Raw genomic sequence first — 17,500 nt, forward strand, 5'->3', positions numbered from 1 at the left:
AATTATACACATTTGCAACAACTTGAAGGTGAGGAAATGATGACAGAATTTTTATTTTTGTGTGAAGTATAAGACAGACAACTTTGAGGCCGTTTTCATTTTGAGATGATATTTATGGCAGCTTTTGTTTCAAGAATTCGGATTCTTAAGATTTTTACTGAAATCAATCATGAGATTTTTCTTCTGGAACGCATAACATTTTTAGAATTAGAATTTAAGAAAAAATATTGCAGTTCATAAGAATGTTCTTCTTCAAGAATGTTTTGTGAACCGCACAAGAGAGACACATGAGTGATGTACTTTCTTCAGGGGCGATTGACATCACTTTTTCTGAAACGCCAGTGTACCTTCCTTCAGACACAATTCATTCCCCTCCATTCACCAGTTCTTTCTCATCATTGCTTTTGTCATCAGTTGTGCAGTAGTTTCCCTCAGATTAGTGTGTGTTCTTTCTCTAGTTTTAGTAAACACTTACGTTTGTATTTTTCCCTGTATGGGTTGACTTATTGTTTCATCCGTTCCACTCATCCTTTTTTTTTTCTTCTGTTTGAAGTTCCCTCTGTCTGTGTTCTCTTTTTATCCTCCATCCCTCCCTCATTCACACATCATCTCCCTGTCACACCCGTAGCCGAACTGAGCCGTCCCCGGACCAGCTCACCGTACAGCTCTCAGCTGAGGGAAAGAGGCAAGTGTCCAGGTCAGTGTCTCAAACGGGTCCAGGATTCATCTTCACAGACTCTTCTGCTTGGGGTTGCTTAGCTTGCTGGCCATGGAATCAGAACTCGACTCATAGCGCTGAAGTTCACACCAGAGTTGATCGTCTTGCTGAAGAGATCCTGTAGTTTTTGTAGGTTTCCTGATGTTTCTGTGAGATTATTAATGGACAATTTACACGCAAGACTCAAGTCCATTAAAGGGTTCACCCAAAAATAAAAACTCTGTCATCATTTACTAGACCATGGTGACCCAGAACAAAATAAAATCCTGCTATTGTACTGAATTGCTAACAATGTTCTATTGAACCAAAAGGAAGATATTTGGAAGAATGTTAGCAATTCACTACCAAAGCAGGACTTTTTGAACACAAAATGAGACATTTTGAAGAATTTAAGATAGCAAACAGTTCTGGGTCACCATTGACTAGCATTCCTGCTTTGGTAGTATATGACTGAAAATTGCCAACATTCTTCAAAATATCTCTCTTTGTGTTCATCAGAACAAAGTACAACTTGAGGGCGAGTAAATGATGAGAGAATTTTCACTTTCGGGTGAACTGTCCCTTTAAAGTTGCTGTAAGCAGTGTCAGGTGTTTCAGTTTTTGTATGGCTCGACCTGTTCGATCCCATGTTTCTTTGTGGCTCTTCCTACCTATCAATCAAAGAATCACATACCTAATGATGTCTCAGCACATTCACGGAGATAAATCTGAATCACGGTTGGAAGATTTGAGATCTCTGTCGCTTGGTTTGGTGAATGATGTTCAAAATCAAACCCACTTTTGCTTGACATTCCCTGACCAACAGAAGTGAAGGTCGATGGGCAGAATCCTCCTCAAATGATGTCGTGTGTGTTGAGTTTGGCTTTCTGAAGACACAAATTGAAGTGAGCTGTCAGAAGTCTTTTCATACGTTCTCCATGTAAACGTGTTTAGATTTGTCGCCACAGTAACTCGACAATGTTATGAGTTGTGTTTGGTAAGGATCCGTAGCTCAGGGTTTATCCGGGGTAAAACAAACACACGGGTTACATAAGAGCTTTTCTCTTGGATCTGTGTTTGTGTGTGTAAATGAGAACTGGGACGGTCGGGTGTGGACAGGATTGAGTCAGTGTGCTCTGAACTCTCGAGTGCTCTTTTAAGTGTGTCCCGATGAGAGCCGGACAGATTAGAGAACACACGCACACTCGCGGTGGAGAGAAGCCAAGAGCTGTCGGATGGGAACAACCTCTCCTGTTCAACACTCGTGTCTCGAGTGAAATGTGACTCGCAGGACTATCAGCACATGAAACATATCAAGAACATGTGTGACTCATGTCAATCATTACAGATAACAAAATAAATAAGAATTGATGTTTAACTAGAAGAAAAGAAGATTGGGTTCTTTTGTTTTTTTTTGCATTTTTTTTATCTATTCTTGTTACTGCATTACTATATTTAGTATAGTATAAGTATAAGTATATTACTATTTTCTAAGTTTTTAATTGTGTTAAGTACATTTTTTGAGTTATCATTACTTAATGGAAACTACTCAAGTGCAGGTTGATATAAAATGAAATGCACATTACAAAAGATATGATTTATGAACAATTTTGATAACTCTTTATTTTAAGACCATAATCGTGATGTGAATATTGTAGAAATATGGATGCGTTTTGATGAAATGAATCTTGATTCTATTGGTTCTGTAATAGGCATTTATGTATCTAGATGCAAGTTTTCTTTTTTAACTTCTTCTAGTAAGATTTGCACTTTTGCAATTTCAAACTCTGTGTTTTGTACCAACAAACTAAAGCAGAATTTGTTCACTTAATGTGCTGTTTGTCCAAACCATGGAAGACTGGGATGTCGTAAAATCGATTTCACGTAATGACGCTTATCGTTGCTTTATTTAAAGACTTTTTTATTTGATAATATTGAAATATTATCCATGCCTAGGTTAGAAATTGTTGGGGAATGTCGAGCTAAATGTAATCGCTGGAACATGTTTTGATGCTGTAAAAGACTGAAGGCGTGTGCGTGTCACGATGTAATGTGTGGACTCATGTAAACTTGAGGAATGTCACGCTCATCGTGTCCTTCAGTGAGTTTCGCGTGTGTCCCCTAAAATTAACCCCTCGTAAAACCTCAGAAGCCCCGGTCAAACGTGACCACGCCATGATGTCTCACTCTAAAACTGTCAATCATACAGAAAGACTATCCGACTTTAAAGACCAGAGGTTTACTGGGTACGGAGGTTACATTTCTCAATAGTCTCTGGTCAAGCTCTTTGATGTTTGTGCGGATGTGTGATATCACAGGGTTTAAACCAGCAAGTACATTCACAAATTAAAGACTCACGAGTAACACTTTTCGAAAAATGTCTTTCAGGAGACAACAGCGCCCACCTGGAGGAGGTGGAGGAGGTGGCGTGAAATCCCAGAATCCCCTGCAGCAGCATGGACTGCAGCAGCAACAGCCGCCCAATCAGACGCAGCAGCAGGCCAACGCAGACCACCAATCAGGTGTCAGCACTAAGCACGGAGGGTGGGGTTACCAGGGACAGCAGAACCAGGGCGGGCGTCAGGGCGGCCCCCATCACGGCTACAGCCAGAACCGTCGCTGGCACCAGCATCCAAAACACCAGACGAACAATTTCAGTCAAGGGGGCGACAGGACCCCCACACGTATTGCCAAAGAGACCGAGAATGTGAAACAGGACGAGCCAGAGCCTCGGATAGAGAGAGCGGTTAAGGATGAGCCGGTGAGAGAGCAGAGACCGAAGAATGAGAACGAGGGAAAGACAGAAGCTGGGAAGATCAGTTTACTGCAGTCGTCTAAAGAGAGACTCCGGAAGAGATTGAAAGAGAAGGTGTGTTTGTGTACATTTTGAGTGATTGTAAAATGTCGAAATGTAAATTGCCTTCATTCCCGGAGAGCACGCGTCATCATGTCATCACAATCAAAAGTAACCTGGTGCTCTCTGATTGACAGGAGGATGTTCCCGTGGCGACGGCCGGACCGCAGCAGAACCGAATGGATCGATTGTTAGAGATTCTGAACAGCATGAGAAACAACAGAAGCGGTGTGGAGGCTCAGCTCACCGCGTTCATGGAGGAGGCGCAGAGCTCGGCCGACTCGGAAGAGACTCTGAACGAAATCGTCCACACCATCTATCATAAAGCCGTCAGCGATCGAAGCTTCGCGGCCACTGCGGCCAAACTCTGTGACAAGATGGCTCTGTTCATGGTGGAGGGGACCAAATTCCGCTCTCTGTTACTCAATATGTTACAGGTGAGCAGCAAGCCTCCGGATGTTATTTAAATCAATGTTTGATGAATATTTGTACGAAGTCTCTTATGAGAGTAAGCAGGCCACAGTGATGATCACTTTACTGAATGGAATTCTGTGTAACGTGCGGCACTAAATGTCACCTGCACACACCCCTGTAATTCAGCTTTTGTGACCTTTACATTTTTAACATTTTTATGCATTTGGCAGACGCTTTTATCCAACATTGCATTATCCTATTCATTTTTAAATAGGAATGTGCAATCCCCTGGGATCAAACTCACAACCATTAGTGTTAACACAATGCTCTTACCTTGCTCTTTTTGTCATTTTACATGAACTGATGTTTATGATCTAAAGTTTAAAAACAAAATCAAAATTATTAGCAAATAAAGAGGTATGTTTGTTATAACATTATCATTGTGTTCGTTAGCTGTATTTATTTATATATATATATATATATATATATAGATAGTGTTTTTTGTTATCATTACCTAATCAAAACAACTCGACTGCAGTTTGATTGATATTATATTAAATGCAAGATGAATCACTACGCACTGGTTAACTGGCCAATCATAGCACACCTCACTCTACAGAGCGTGTTTCAGAGGAGATACAAACATGGACGATATTTTTAACCTTAAATCATGTATACACATTGCATTACATCCAAAACAAACGACAATATTCGTTTTAGCTGTGTCATATGACCCCTTTAAAACAAACCTCCAAAATGAGTTTTTTGCACAGAAACAAATCCTCGATGCACCTCGACTTATTTCCATCGTAAGTGCAGTTTTGCTTTTTAAAGCAATCAGAGAATGAGTCAAATATGCTCTCTGTGGTGATGAACTTTCTGATCAGAAGTGATGAACAGAGTTCAACTTGTGTTCAATCCGGAACATTCATTTACAACATCAGCTCTCTCACACACACACACACACACACACAAACCGCTGTCTGTCTTAGTTCGGCTTGGGTCAGACTGTCTGTGCTGTGGTTTTTTTTGGTGAAGCTGCAGTGTTTTGTCATTGTTTTTAGGAAGTGAATGTTCCCCTAATTTCTCTCGGTGTGGTTTGACATCAGAACTTTAACCCTGTTTCTGCCGCTGCACAACATACATCCTGTCACACACACACACACCTACACACACACACACAATCTCAAACAACAAATGATGCCAAATCTTTAAACATCAGTCATTTTCATGATTTTATAGCTTTGGCTTCTTTGCGTCTTTAAAAGCCAGCGTGACTGTATTCTGTTGTTTTTTGTGCGTTTTTGTGTGTGCGTGCAGTGAGGTAGATGATTCATTTGTCCTCGTGTAAACCGGCTTTCTCTCGTCTGTGTGACGTTCGAATTAATGCTGTTGCAGACGCTCTGACAGAATTATGTACTTCAGCTGAAGCCGATGACCCCACGAGAGGACACCTCTGCGCAGACGCAGACCTCCTGCAAACAATTGTGTTGTTATTTTGAGAATAATTGTCTCTTACTGTGTATTTTGTTGTACAGTTTGTTATCTGAGCAATATCGTATTAAAGTGACACATTTCATTATTTCCTGATGTGATTTCAAGGCGAGATCGAATTGGTGTGTTTGTTTACTCGTCTGACACAATAGTCTCTTACAATTTCGTCATTATACTCATGATGATGAATGTTTCATGTAATGTCATTAATCTGACTAAGTAATCAGCACATCAGGTGTGTAAAAAATGGGACAAGCGAACCCATCAGTCTGTTCTTGTTCTCAGAGACGGGAAGCGTGAGGGCATATTTTTGCACTTGGACGTCTCGTCACTGTAAATAATTCAGCGCTCCATTCATTCTGAAGTTTGAGAAATCTCATCTTGTGACAGGAAAGCTGAAGTCGTGATCATCGTACAAATGCGAGTCATCATAGACTGCTCTTGATGTGGATTTGAATATGTGCCTTCAGATAAGACATTCCCAGAATGCACTGCGTCAAGCACGGGCGTGAACATGAGTCTGATAAAAACATCTAAATTCCACCTTTTATGTTTCCAGGTGAGGTGTGTGTTCCGTGTGTTTACAGGTCTGTTTCTCTTTGTCCCCAGAGAGACTTCACGCGGCGTGATGAGTTGCGGCAGATGGATGTGGAGAGCTGGTTGGGCTTTGTTACGTTTCTGTGTGAAGTGTTTGGCACGATGAGAAGCAGCGCTGGAGAGCCGTTCAGAGTGCTGGTGTGCCCCATCTACTCCTGCTTAAGAGAGGTACACGACAACACACAACACGCTACACAACATTTCAGTTTTTTTGTGGAGGTCTCCGTGCAGTCGTTCAGGTCTTGTGGTTTGCTTTGGCATTCTTAGTGAAGTGCCACAGTATGCTTTTGTCCTATTCATGTACATAAGGGTGTGTTAAGTTGTATTTTTTAATGATGTGTGAATCAAGAGTGGGTTTTTATTGTTTAATAGAGATGCTCATTATTTGCGCAGTCATATTGTCCAAATGATATCCTGTAATCTGATATAATTGAGTATAATTACATGATGATAGTGATGCAACAATTACTATTACAGAAAATTGAAATTAAAATGGCCACTTAAATATACTTGAATGTATTTTTACTAAGTGTCCTGAAATGTGCATTTCAACTGCTTCAGAAGGATTTCACTATATCTGTAGTTTTAATACTTTTGATCAATGAGAGGCTAGGGAAATAATCAGTCCTATCATCTCTCTCTCTCTACCTCTCTACCTCTCTCTCGCTCTCTCTCTCTCTCTCTCTACCTCTCTCTCTCTCTCTACCTCTCTACCTCTCTCTCGCTCTCTCTCTCTCTCTCTCTACCTCTCTCTCTCTCTCTCTCTCTCTCTCTCTATCTCTCTCTCTCTACCTCTCTCTCGCTCTCACCTCTCTCTAGCTCTCATCTCTCTCTCTCTATCTCTCTCTCTACCTCTCTCTCTACCTCTCTCTACCTCTCTCTCTACCTCTCTCTCTCTCTCTCTCTCTCTCTCTATCTCTCTCTCTCTCTACCTCTCTCTCGCTCTCACCTCTCTCTAGCTCTCATCTCTCTCTCTCTATCTCTCTCTCTCGCTCTCTCTACCTCTCTCTCTACCTCTCTCTCTCTCTCTCTCTCTCTCTCTCTCTCTGTCGCACTCTCTCTCTCTCTCTCTCTCTCAATGTTATGTGTACTTCAAATGCAGACGTTTCGGTATTGTCAGATGTTTTGGTGTATTTCAGTTTTATCTTTCAGGATTTTATTGAGTCATGATTTCATTTTTAAAAAAGGTCTTATTTTCCTATCCACAGATGCTTGGTTGTGTCAGGAAAAAGCTCTTATATTTTCAATACGAGTTTTCATTGATTGATTTCAGTTTTAGTCGGTGGGTGAGATGATGTTTTGATGTGTTTTACATTAACATCCCATTTGGCGTGTCTGGACCTGAGCGTCCGGAGGTCTTAACAGACACTCACAACCCGTTTCCACGGCGACGTGTCCCAGGCAGGTGTGAAGTGTGTGTTTGTGAGCGGCGGAGCAGGTTTGATAATTACAGGTGATCCAGATGTCTCCGCTGATCTGATGTCAGGTGTATGTGGCGCTCTGAGGGTGTGTTTGACTGCTTTTGAACTGAAGGGTTGGACGCTTGCGTCTCTGCTCTTCTCGAACCTTCAACGGTGGAATACATCAGCCCAAAAAATCTGTTAACATATGGTTGTGAGATCGTGGCAAATTCATCATGAAAATGTAAAAGTTATGAGTTTGGTTGGTATTAGAGAGCTGTATTGTGTGGTGTGGGTTTGTAAGTGGGCATTCATTGCATGTCTAGCTGAAATGATTCGATTTTGCATAGTTTTGACATGAGTCAGCAACGCAGAATGCAAAAACAAGTAAACGTGCAGCATTGCATTTTTGAAAATACAGAAATAAATAGTTTGGGGTTTTTTTTAAGTAGAATTGGGCAGAATAAATGATATATTATATTATTTTGTATATATGTTTGGTTCTGTATGTTATATAGCATTTTAAATTATTGAGAAATATTGTTTTTGTTTATGATGTGCATGACACTGTCTTTAGCAGCGTATATAAGACTCCTTTATAGGAAGAATAGATTGTTACAGAATAGATTGTAGATTGAAGATTAACAAGCACTGGTCCAGAAGCAGTTTTTAGTTTTTTTACATCTTACACAAGTTTTAAATATATCTGTTTAAAATTATGTGTGCTGTTAAAAGACTGAAACAGGAAGTTCTTCTGGACCAGCGTTGGATCAGCAAGTTTTTCTGGAATGGTCTTTAGATTAGATTATCGAATAGAATAAAGTATAATAGAATAGATTTAATTATAGTTTTTTTTTATTATTTCATAAAATGGAATATATCCCTTAACTATTTTATTGTGAATAAAAAAATATGAATTCGTTTTTTAAGGCTTCTTAAGGGTTAAGTATCAGTCAGACTTGCATTAAGTTTGACGCTGAAGGAGTTATGGATTCTATATGTTATGGGTTTTATAAATGTTTCAGGTCGTTTCTATGAGTTCCTGTGGTATGGGGTGTGTAATGTGAGCTGTGCTCTTGTTCTCTGGGGATGTCATTATGGTGTATATACATCTAATGCAGCGGTTACCCCGGAGACCAGCATACAGAGACCCCATCAGTAATTACTGGAGACCACCAGGGTTAGAATTCTCCAGACACCTATAGACATGTACAGTCCATCAAACGCTCCAGGCTATGAATTCAGACCTGCGGTATCTTCCAGAGAACAGAAACTTTTCTATGGAAATGTTGCTGTTGAAAATCTTCTGGTTGTGCTGGTTTTACAGGCTATACTTAAAAAGAAACTACGATTTAAAATATATATATTAGTATAAAGAACAGAAGACATTTTTAAGAATGTATGTCCAAAACATATTTTAGATATTTAAATATTTATTTAGATACATATTTAAAATGTATTTTATATAATCGTATTTTTAACTGCGTTCAAGATTTTTTTTTATATAATTCATACTATGGTTAATTCATGTTAAGTAAGGGTTAATCCACATCAAGACGTGCGTTAAAGGATTTGTTTTAATGAAGGTCGTGGAGACCAACTCGCGTCAGGTGGTTGCCTGCGCGAAGTTTAGTAAAATCCCTTAACGCACAGCTAGCTGTGGATTATCCTGCTTATACCATGGTCATTGGCCAAGTTTAAGCCGTTATTGATGTTTACAGTCTAACTTTTGATCAAACAGGCGAAAATAACGTAAGTTAACTTTAAATGTAATCAAACTGACTGGTGCTACCCGTGCATTATAGGGTTTTAATACACACCTTCCACCCAATCAGAATGGAGCGTTCAAACAGACCATGGTATAATTTTAGTTGAATGTTTAGCATTTTTAATTATTTTACTTTTTAGGTTTAAATTGTTTTTTAGTTTAGTATTTCAAGTTAATCATTTTTCTTTCTACTATTGCAAACACGTCGTTTCATTTACGTACATTAAAGTACACTTAGATTCAAAGTTTCTTACACCAAAATATTTTTTTAGAGTAAAAAGAACAAACGGTGTAAGGTATATAATGTGTCCCTTAATGTCAGCAGTGTTTATACAAATCTGCTCTGGTGTTATGAAGACGGTTGTCGTGGTTACGGTTAATACGGTTACGTTTCAGTGATGTATATTTAGGGAACGAGTGTGTTTGAGAGAGATTTGTGGTTTGTGTCGTCCGGTCCGGTGCTGTCAGTTGTGTGACAGTAAGCAGAGCCGCTGGTGTTGTCTTTGATCAGTGCTGTGTGTCGAGCCCCTGCAGGCCCCCGGCTTACAAAGAGCCTTCTGTGTCACTACCTGACTGATTTTCCTGCCCGGCGTTCTGCTTGTTATCTCACTAGATCTCTTCAGACACACATATACACACACTGAGAACTGCCTCCCATATTACACCCGGGCGAGAGCTCACAACACACACACACACTGTACAAGGGATCCAAACCTTGTGTGCTTATAGAAACAAAATCATATTTCCTTAACATGTGTGTATGAGTGACCGCGGGTGTGCACACATTTACGCTGACTTACTGTATATTTACATTTATCTGCAATGTTTACACATCAGATCTTTGGAGTTTCTGTTAAGTCACTTTTAATATTAAATGGCTCGGTTTGTTACTGTATGTAAATCGTGATCGAAAAGAAAATGGATTTTGATGTATATGTGCTTCTCATCTGCAGTAAAGATGTATTTTTTGATGTATCTGTGACATCATTGAGATATTTTGAGGTAAATGCCAAGAAGGTTTTGACATGCGTGAGCTCAGCGTGAGTTGAAGAATTAATCTTTGAGTCACGGATGTCTGGATGTGATTTCGTCAGAATTTCGCACATTTTGGTCGAAGCAAAAAGCCCAATCTTACATCATCATAATGTCAAGGGACACAGTCACGTCCTTTACCGAAAAAGACACCAGACCGCAGGATTATAATACAGTCACGACACTCGGGAACATTAGAGAAGTGATGGAAGAGCATTGTGCGAGAAGTGTGGAAGGACATTAAAATATTTCATCGTTTATTTCTACTTCAAAAACATCTTGTTTTTTTTCCTAATTCCTTGTCAATTTCCATTATGCTCAATTGCAACGTGTACTGTGTATGTGTGTTTTTGTGTGTGTTTCTGTGTGTGTGTGTGTGTGTGTTTGTGTGTGTGTGTGTGTGTGTGCGTGTGTTTGTGCACATTTGTGTCTGTGTGTGCATGCAGGTGTGTTTTTAGCAGTGTGTGTATGTATGTTTAAATGTTTGTGTGTATTTGCATGTGTTTTCAGCAGTGTGTGTGCGTCTGTGTGTGTATGTTTTTAGCAGTGTGTGTGTGTGTGCGCTATGTTTGTGTGTGTATTCAACAGTTTGTGTGTGTGAGTGCATTTGTGTGTATGTGCATGTGCGTGTGTATTTTCAGCAGTGTGTGTGTGTGCGCGTTTGTGTGTGTGCATGCGTGCATGTGTTTACAGCAGTGTGTGGCGTTTTTCTTTGCGTGCATTTGTGTGTGTGTGTGTGTCTGCGTGCAAACGTGCATGTTTGTTTTTAGCAGTGTCTTTGTGTGTGTGCATTTGTGTGTGTGTGTGTGTGTGCGCGTGTGTGCGTGTGTGTGTGTGTGCACGTGCAAGGGTGCATGTTTGTTTGAAGCAGTGTCTATGTGTGCATGGCATGCATGCATGTGTGTGTTTTTAGCAGTGTGTTACGTTTGTCTGTGCGTGCATTTGTGTGTGTGCGTGCAAACGTGCATGTTTGTTTTTAGCAGTGTCTGTGAGTGCATTTGTGTGTGTATGTGCATGCACGTGTGTATTTTCAGCAGTGTGTGTGTGTGCGCGTTTGTGTGTGTATGTGCATGCGTGCATGTGTTTACAGCAGTGTGTGGCGTTTGTCTGTGCGTGCAAACGTGCATGTTTGTTTTTAGCAGTGTCTGTGTGTGCATGCATTTGAGAGTGTGTGTGTGTGTGTGTGTGTGTGTGTGTGCGTGCAAGGGTGCATGTTTGTTTGAAGCAGTGTCTATGTGTGCATGGCGTGCATGCATGCGTGTGTTTTCAGAATTGTGTGCGTTTGTGAGTGTTTGTTTTTCTGTGCGTGCATTTGTGTGTGTGTGTGCATGCATGTTTGTTTTTAGCAGTATCTCTGTGTGCATGCATTTGTGTGTGTGTGAGTGCATGCGTGCTCTCTGCAGTTGCTGGCGTCTGTCTGGTGGTTTTTGAGGGAAGAGTGAAATGAAAGAATGATCTGTATAAAGGTGTGTGTTGTGTATATACGGCTGAATAAGCAGCAGTGGCTGTTTAATCACAGCGTTCTCTTCTGAAATATTTGTGTATAATCATGCTGAAGTGTGTAAGTACCTGTCGTCCAGGTTGTGCTGGTTTCACGTCGGGTCATCTCAGTTTAATATTTTATGTCTATGTATTGACTTGGTAGGTAGACATGCTATAATGTGCAATAAAACAGAGTTTTACTCAGAATTGTATATTTTCTGATTTGTTTCACTTCAGTGTTGGGCATTAACCTCAACAAAATGTTTCATAAATGTAATTTGTGATTGTTTTGTTTTGTGATGGTCTCTCTTGAGCTAACCTGTGTTCTCTCTCTCTGTGTGTTTAGCTCCTTCAGTCTCCTGATGTGAAGGAGGACGCTGTTCTCTGCTGTTCTATGGAGGTATGTTGTTAAAACTCTTGTCAAACTGTAGATTGATGTCAGACCCAATATGACTCATGGGCACGGTTTCCAATCCTGACTCATGATCCTTTCCCATCGCTTCTGGTCCTCTCTCACTGTGCTATGTACATAAAAGCAAAAAAAAAACAAGAAGTGTATCTATGAAGGTCTCTTAATTAAAACATTTAGAAATCATCTTGTATGGTCATATAGCCTGCTTATTGACTTGTTTGAAAACAATATAAATATTTATGAGGACTGTTTTGTGTATATATATATATATATATATATATATAAATATATATTTATACATAGAACCATGTTTTTGCTGATGTATTATTATTTGTTCTACCATAGTTGAACTACATCATGGCTAAACTCTTGTATCTATAATGAAACTATGGTTAATTTGTGGTCCCTGTGCTTTTTAATGCAAATACTATTGTTAAAATATTGAAAATTTCACAAAGGCTTTTATTGAGATATCAGCAGACCACGCTATGTAATTCAAATTTTTATCTCATGTATCCAATTCTTATTGCTTTTGTTTCCGATCCGATTCCAAGCCTTTCGATTCCGATTCCAAACGGTCTGAGATTAGTTTAGAGATGTGGATTTTTGGTTTGTTTTCAGGATTCTGGGGTACGGCGGGGCTGTGTTTAGAGGCTTAAGATGCAAAATGTTGAGAACCACTTTAGTTCTGCCACTGGTCAAGATATCGGCTCTGTGTCATTGAGCCGTGGATCAGACGGCAGGTTTATAATATATACGTATACTTGCCAGACGGTCCTCTAGGTGTTGAATTAACAAAACATTATCATGAAATTCAAATTAAAGAAAAAAGTTAGGAGTGTTACGTATTCTCATAAAAAACTTCTTAAGACAGTTCTTTAAAAAATTCTCAAGATCGATCTTAGCATATATTTGGTTGTTTTACATGTTATTGTAACATTGTATTGAGGGAGAATCATCATTTTGATGTTAACTTCCCATTAAGGAATATTTATGTTGATATAATAATGATAATATCTATCTCCGTTACTTTAGTTTTCATTATTAAAGACGAGTGCTTTCTTAATTTATTCTGGGACAAAGTGACTCGAAACGGAGAGGGTCACAAGTATTATGCCGTAGTAACACACAAAAAGTATAATAATAAGTATATATTTAACGCTTGCTTACATATTAGCTAACATGCGATCGTTAACGCCGTTTAAGGGACGATTCACATTTTGCGTCTAAAAAACGGCAGCCGCACTGCTTTCTCATGCGGTGCACGTACGGCATTCTGAAAAGTTGAACTATTTTCATCTCGATGCGCTGCCGGCGAGTCTAGAAAAACAGGAGCGTTGCATCGCATGTGCATCGCTACCGCGCCGCTCCACATTTTTGCACGCCTGCCTCGTGTCTACATTTAAAAGAATGAACTTGCACGCGCAAAAAACGTGAAATGTGAATTGGTCTTTACTCATCACATGCTAACTTATAATAGGCCATTTAAGAATGCGATGTGCTTGTTACGCACATAAAGTTTATTAGATAAACATATACTACCACACGAGGAAGCGAGTGCAATATTAATTTATCCTAACGACAAAAATAAAAATGTAGAGAAAATATTTGAGAATGTTTGAAGATTTTTTAAGAATCACACTTACCAACATTCTTACGGACTTCCTATCATTTATCTTAAGATCAATCTTATATTTTGTCTTAAGAACAGTTTTATGATTCCGGCCCCAGATGTTCCTCAAAACAATGCACGACCGGAATCGTTTTTTCTTCTCATTTTTATTTTTCACAACTGTCTACAGAGCACTAGATTGAACATTAGTTACACGTCCTTTAATCGAGTTGATGCATCATTGTACAGACTCGATGCTTATAGTGCGATATCAAACCAATCCAGTGAGGTCAGCAGAATCTTAAAGAGCGTTTGACCTCCTGTCTGTAGAAACAAACACAGACCATCAGACCTCTATCACAGCTCGTGTTTGTATCCATCCAGCGAGTAAATGAGTAGATGAAGTATCAGTCAGACAGACTCCTCTCTCTTTGTCTCTTTCTGTCTCTCTCTCTCACACAGACAAGCATCTGTCTCTCTCCCCCTCCCTGCAGTTGACCTCTGACCCCTGCTCTAGCTTGAGTGTGTCTTATTTCCTCTCGTCTGCTTCTGCGTATCTGGCTTATATTTATCCGGCAATATTCTGTGTTATTCGCAAATAAATGAATGTCTGATGTCGTTGTCGTAGCTCCAGAGCACCGGACGCTTGTTGGAGGATCAGCTGCCGGAGATGATGACCGAGCTGCTGGCCGCCGTGAGGGATAAGATGTTGTGTCCGTCCGAGTCCCAGCTGACGCGTTCGCTCCTGATGGAGGTCGTCGAGCTCCATGCTCACCGCTGGAGCCCGCTGGAGGCGCTGACCACCGCTTACTACAACAGAACCATCCAGAAACTCACAGCGTGATGGATGTGTGACGGCCGCGTGCAACTACACAACCATCACGATAACTTTCAAGCAAACCACTGGAGGTCACGGACACGCTGAACGGCCACAGAATGTTTCACAAGGCCGTCGGCACGTACACGCATACACACGGCAACAGACAGATGACAGAAACACGGATGAGACGGGCATTATGGGATGGGGGTTGGCCGAAGGGTCGGAGTTCAAAGGGTAAAATATGCAGATGGAAATGAATATGTATTTATTTTCACGTCAGACCTGCATATTTATGAGTAAATCCAGACATACGGACTCGAAACCAGACGGTCATTACACACGCAGACAGACAGTCGGTCGTGTGTGTGTGTGTGTGTGTGTGTGTGTGCGTTTTAAGAGCTTCCATGAAACGGAACGATAACAAAAAAGATGTACAGTGCACATTTCACCACAAAATCAAAAGAAATAGGTTATTTTAAAATAGGAAAATGAAGCCTAGTTTTCAAACATTCAAGATATTTTGCCTTCAGTTCCTCATTGCTGTAATGCTATTTGTTTAACTTGAATTCAGATTATTCACAGTGGTACTGTACTGCAGTAATGTTTGACTGTTCACCTCAAATACTTTTATCATTTTACAATATTGAATTATACGTTTCATTATGAATAATTTAAAGACCGTACATTTAAAATAATTATAAGACGTTATAATTGTATATTTTTATATATACTTTATATACATATACAGTGTATATACATAGGTATATATATATATATATATATAAATATATATATATATATGGGACTAAAATCTTAGTTTTTTTTTGTTAATGATGGTTAAGATAATGTAATGAAGAATCTGAAAAGAGAAACAGGCTTCGTTTTTGTTTTTAATATAACAATTTGATTATTTTGTTACAAACTGTGGCATGTTGACATCTTCCGTGTGATTGGTCCTCGCAGCGATGAATTATTAAGCTAAGGACAGTACAGGTTGAATCTCCAGACAGTTCGGAAGCCCAGGGGCTGAGCTCCATCCATCCATCCATCCATCCAAACCCCTCGGGTGTTAGGAGCACGCCGTCGCCCCACAGGGGTGTCCAGCTGGGGTCACATCAGCTCCAAAGAGCGAGACCTTCTTTTGTCATAGCCCCTCACACACGGCAGATGGCTGCAAGACTCTGAAAGGCTTGGACACACACACACGCACGCACGCACAGCTCTTCCTCCAGTGTGTTTTCGTGAGGTTCAACATAACGTGATCTGATTCTCCACATGATCAGTCGGATCTCTGAGTTTTCTGTTTTGTTTGTTGTTGTTGTTGTGGGCCACGTCCAATAGCGGCCTCTCGTCCCTGTTTATAATGTGTTATAGTGTCTTAATACTATGCATCGTTGATGTTATTATTCTTTCTTTTATTGCGTTTTTTATAAAGAACGTGTGTAATAGGCCTCATTCATGTGTGTTAAAGCATCGGTGCGTACATTTTTAGAAAAATTCAAATCAAGGATTTAAAGATAATGCTTTACAAACTAATGTGCAGAACAGATTTCTATGGAAATTGTTGATACATTGATTTTCATTGATTTTCATGACAATATTTTATTTTTCAAGTATTTAATGTCGTTTATGTATGAGCAATTTCTAAAGTAATGCTGTTTTGATGAATGAGGTCCAGTGTTTTAGCCGTAGATCCGTTGCACAGGATTCATTTTGTTTTGCACTGTTTTAAGGCAATTGCTTTGAAAAAAGAAAAGAGAGAGAGAGAGAGAGAGAGAGAGAGAAAAAGTGTATGTATAAGCGACATGGGTTGTAGAAGATTTTGAATGTTGAACATTTCTGGCTAGAATGATTTTTAGATTTGAAATGATTTTGGGAGAAAACGGTGGCCTTGAAACCCCTGTGCGTTTAATGTTGAATCTTTTGTTGGAGATTGAAAGACCTGTGCAGAACAGTTTTTTATTGCCCTGCGTCGTTCGGCTTGCTCAATAGAAAAAATATAAAAGATTACGCATGAATGAAAATTAAATTGGTTGTTAAGTATAAAAGCCATTTTGCCGTGGTCGTTCTATTTAACCATTAAACCATTTACTTTTAACAAATTTGATGGTGATAAAATCTTTGAACATTATATATATATAGCTAATAAGTGTCAATTTCTCTGGCTTTGGTGACTGTGTGCATTATGATATTGAGTTAACACAAGCCAGTCATCTAGTTCTATATAAGCTATGTGTAATCTTGTAAACGGCATATGAATATGGAACATAGGAAATGTTTTGATCTTAGTTGGTGGCCTCCAGCTTTAGTCATTTATTGAAGGAAACACGAGCAGAACCTCAGACGTTCTGGCAGCTTTGGACTTTTCTGTACCTTTTGTCTTGCATCAAGAATCTAAATGTAAAGAACACACACTCGCAAAAACACGGCGGGTCAAACTTCACCCCAAAATTATATTTTGTGTAAAAACATTAAGTTTGATTTTCGCACAGTGTTTGCCATGAGATTCTCATGATCACAACCTGATTGTACGTTTTAATTTTTACTACTTTATTCTCATTATTCCAAGTCTTTTTATTTTCTTAGCGAAGACACAGTTCTTGGGTATTTTACTATAAATTAAAAGCACTAAAACAAATGTTACCATAATGTACGAATAGCGTTCTTATCATCGCGGTAATGAGAATTTGGTGGAAATCGTTTATTTGTTTTAATAAAAATGTGTCAATGGCACCATAACAGGCTTTTCTTTTGCAAAATGTAATTTCATGATTTTGGGGTGAAATGTGAGATTCAACCGTACAGAGTGATGTCATACACACACATAGAATAACATCGTCTTTGTGAGTGTGTGTTTCTAAATCATGAGTTTGTTGTTGTTTTTATATTTTTGAGTTCATTTGATCTGGTTTGGATCT

At 39.4% G+C, this 17,500-nt stretch overlaps 1 protein-coding gene across 3 annotated transcripts in view; it reads left to right on the forward strand.

The window, feature by feature from the left end:
* ctif (CBP80/20-dependent translation initiation factor) overlaps window positions 1-17,500 on the forward strand; it is a 37,235-nt gene that overhangs the window by 19,527 nt on the left and 208 nt on the right. The window contains exons 9-14 of one of the 3 annotated variants that reach the window (XM_056731223.1): window positions 554-697; window positions 3,086-3,566; window positions 3,689-3,988; window positions 6,069-6,224; window positions 12,085-12,138; window positions 14,391-17,500. The exon at window positions 14,391-17,500 is cut by the window's right edge and continues 208 nt beyond it. In XM_056731223.1, coding sequence (XP_056587201.1) covers window positions 554-697; window positions 3,086-3,566; window positions 3,689-3,988; window positions 6,069-6,224; window positions 12,085-12,138; window positions 14,391-14,606 — 1,351 coding nt within the window. In that variant the 3' untranslated portion in view covers window positions 14,607-17,500. The remainder of the gene's footprint in view (window positions 1-553; window positions 698-3,085; window positions 3,567-3,688; window positions 3,989-6,068; window positions 6,225-12,084; window positions 12,139-14,390) is intronic. The other 2 variants (XM_056731224.1, XM_056731225.1) reach the window with 2 other exon arrangements.

This window comes from Triplophysa dalaica, chromosome 19 (genome assembly GCF_015846415.1).
Source record: "Triplophysa dalaica isolate WHDGS20190420 chromosome 19, ASM1584641v1, whole genome shotgun sequence".
Lineage (NCBI taxonomy): Eukaryota > Metazoa > Chordata > Actinopteri > Cypriniformes > Nemacheilidae > Triplophysa > Triplophysa dalaica.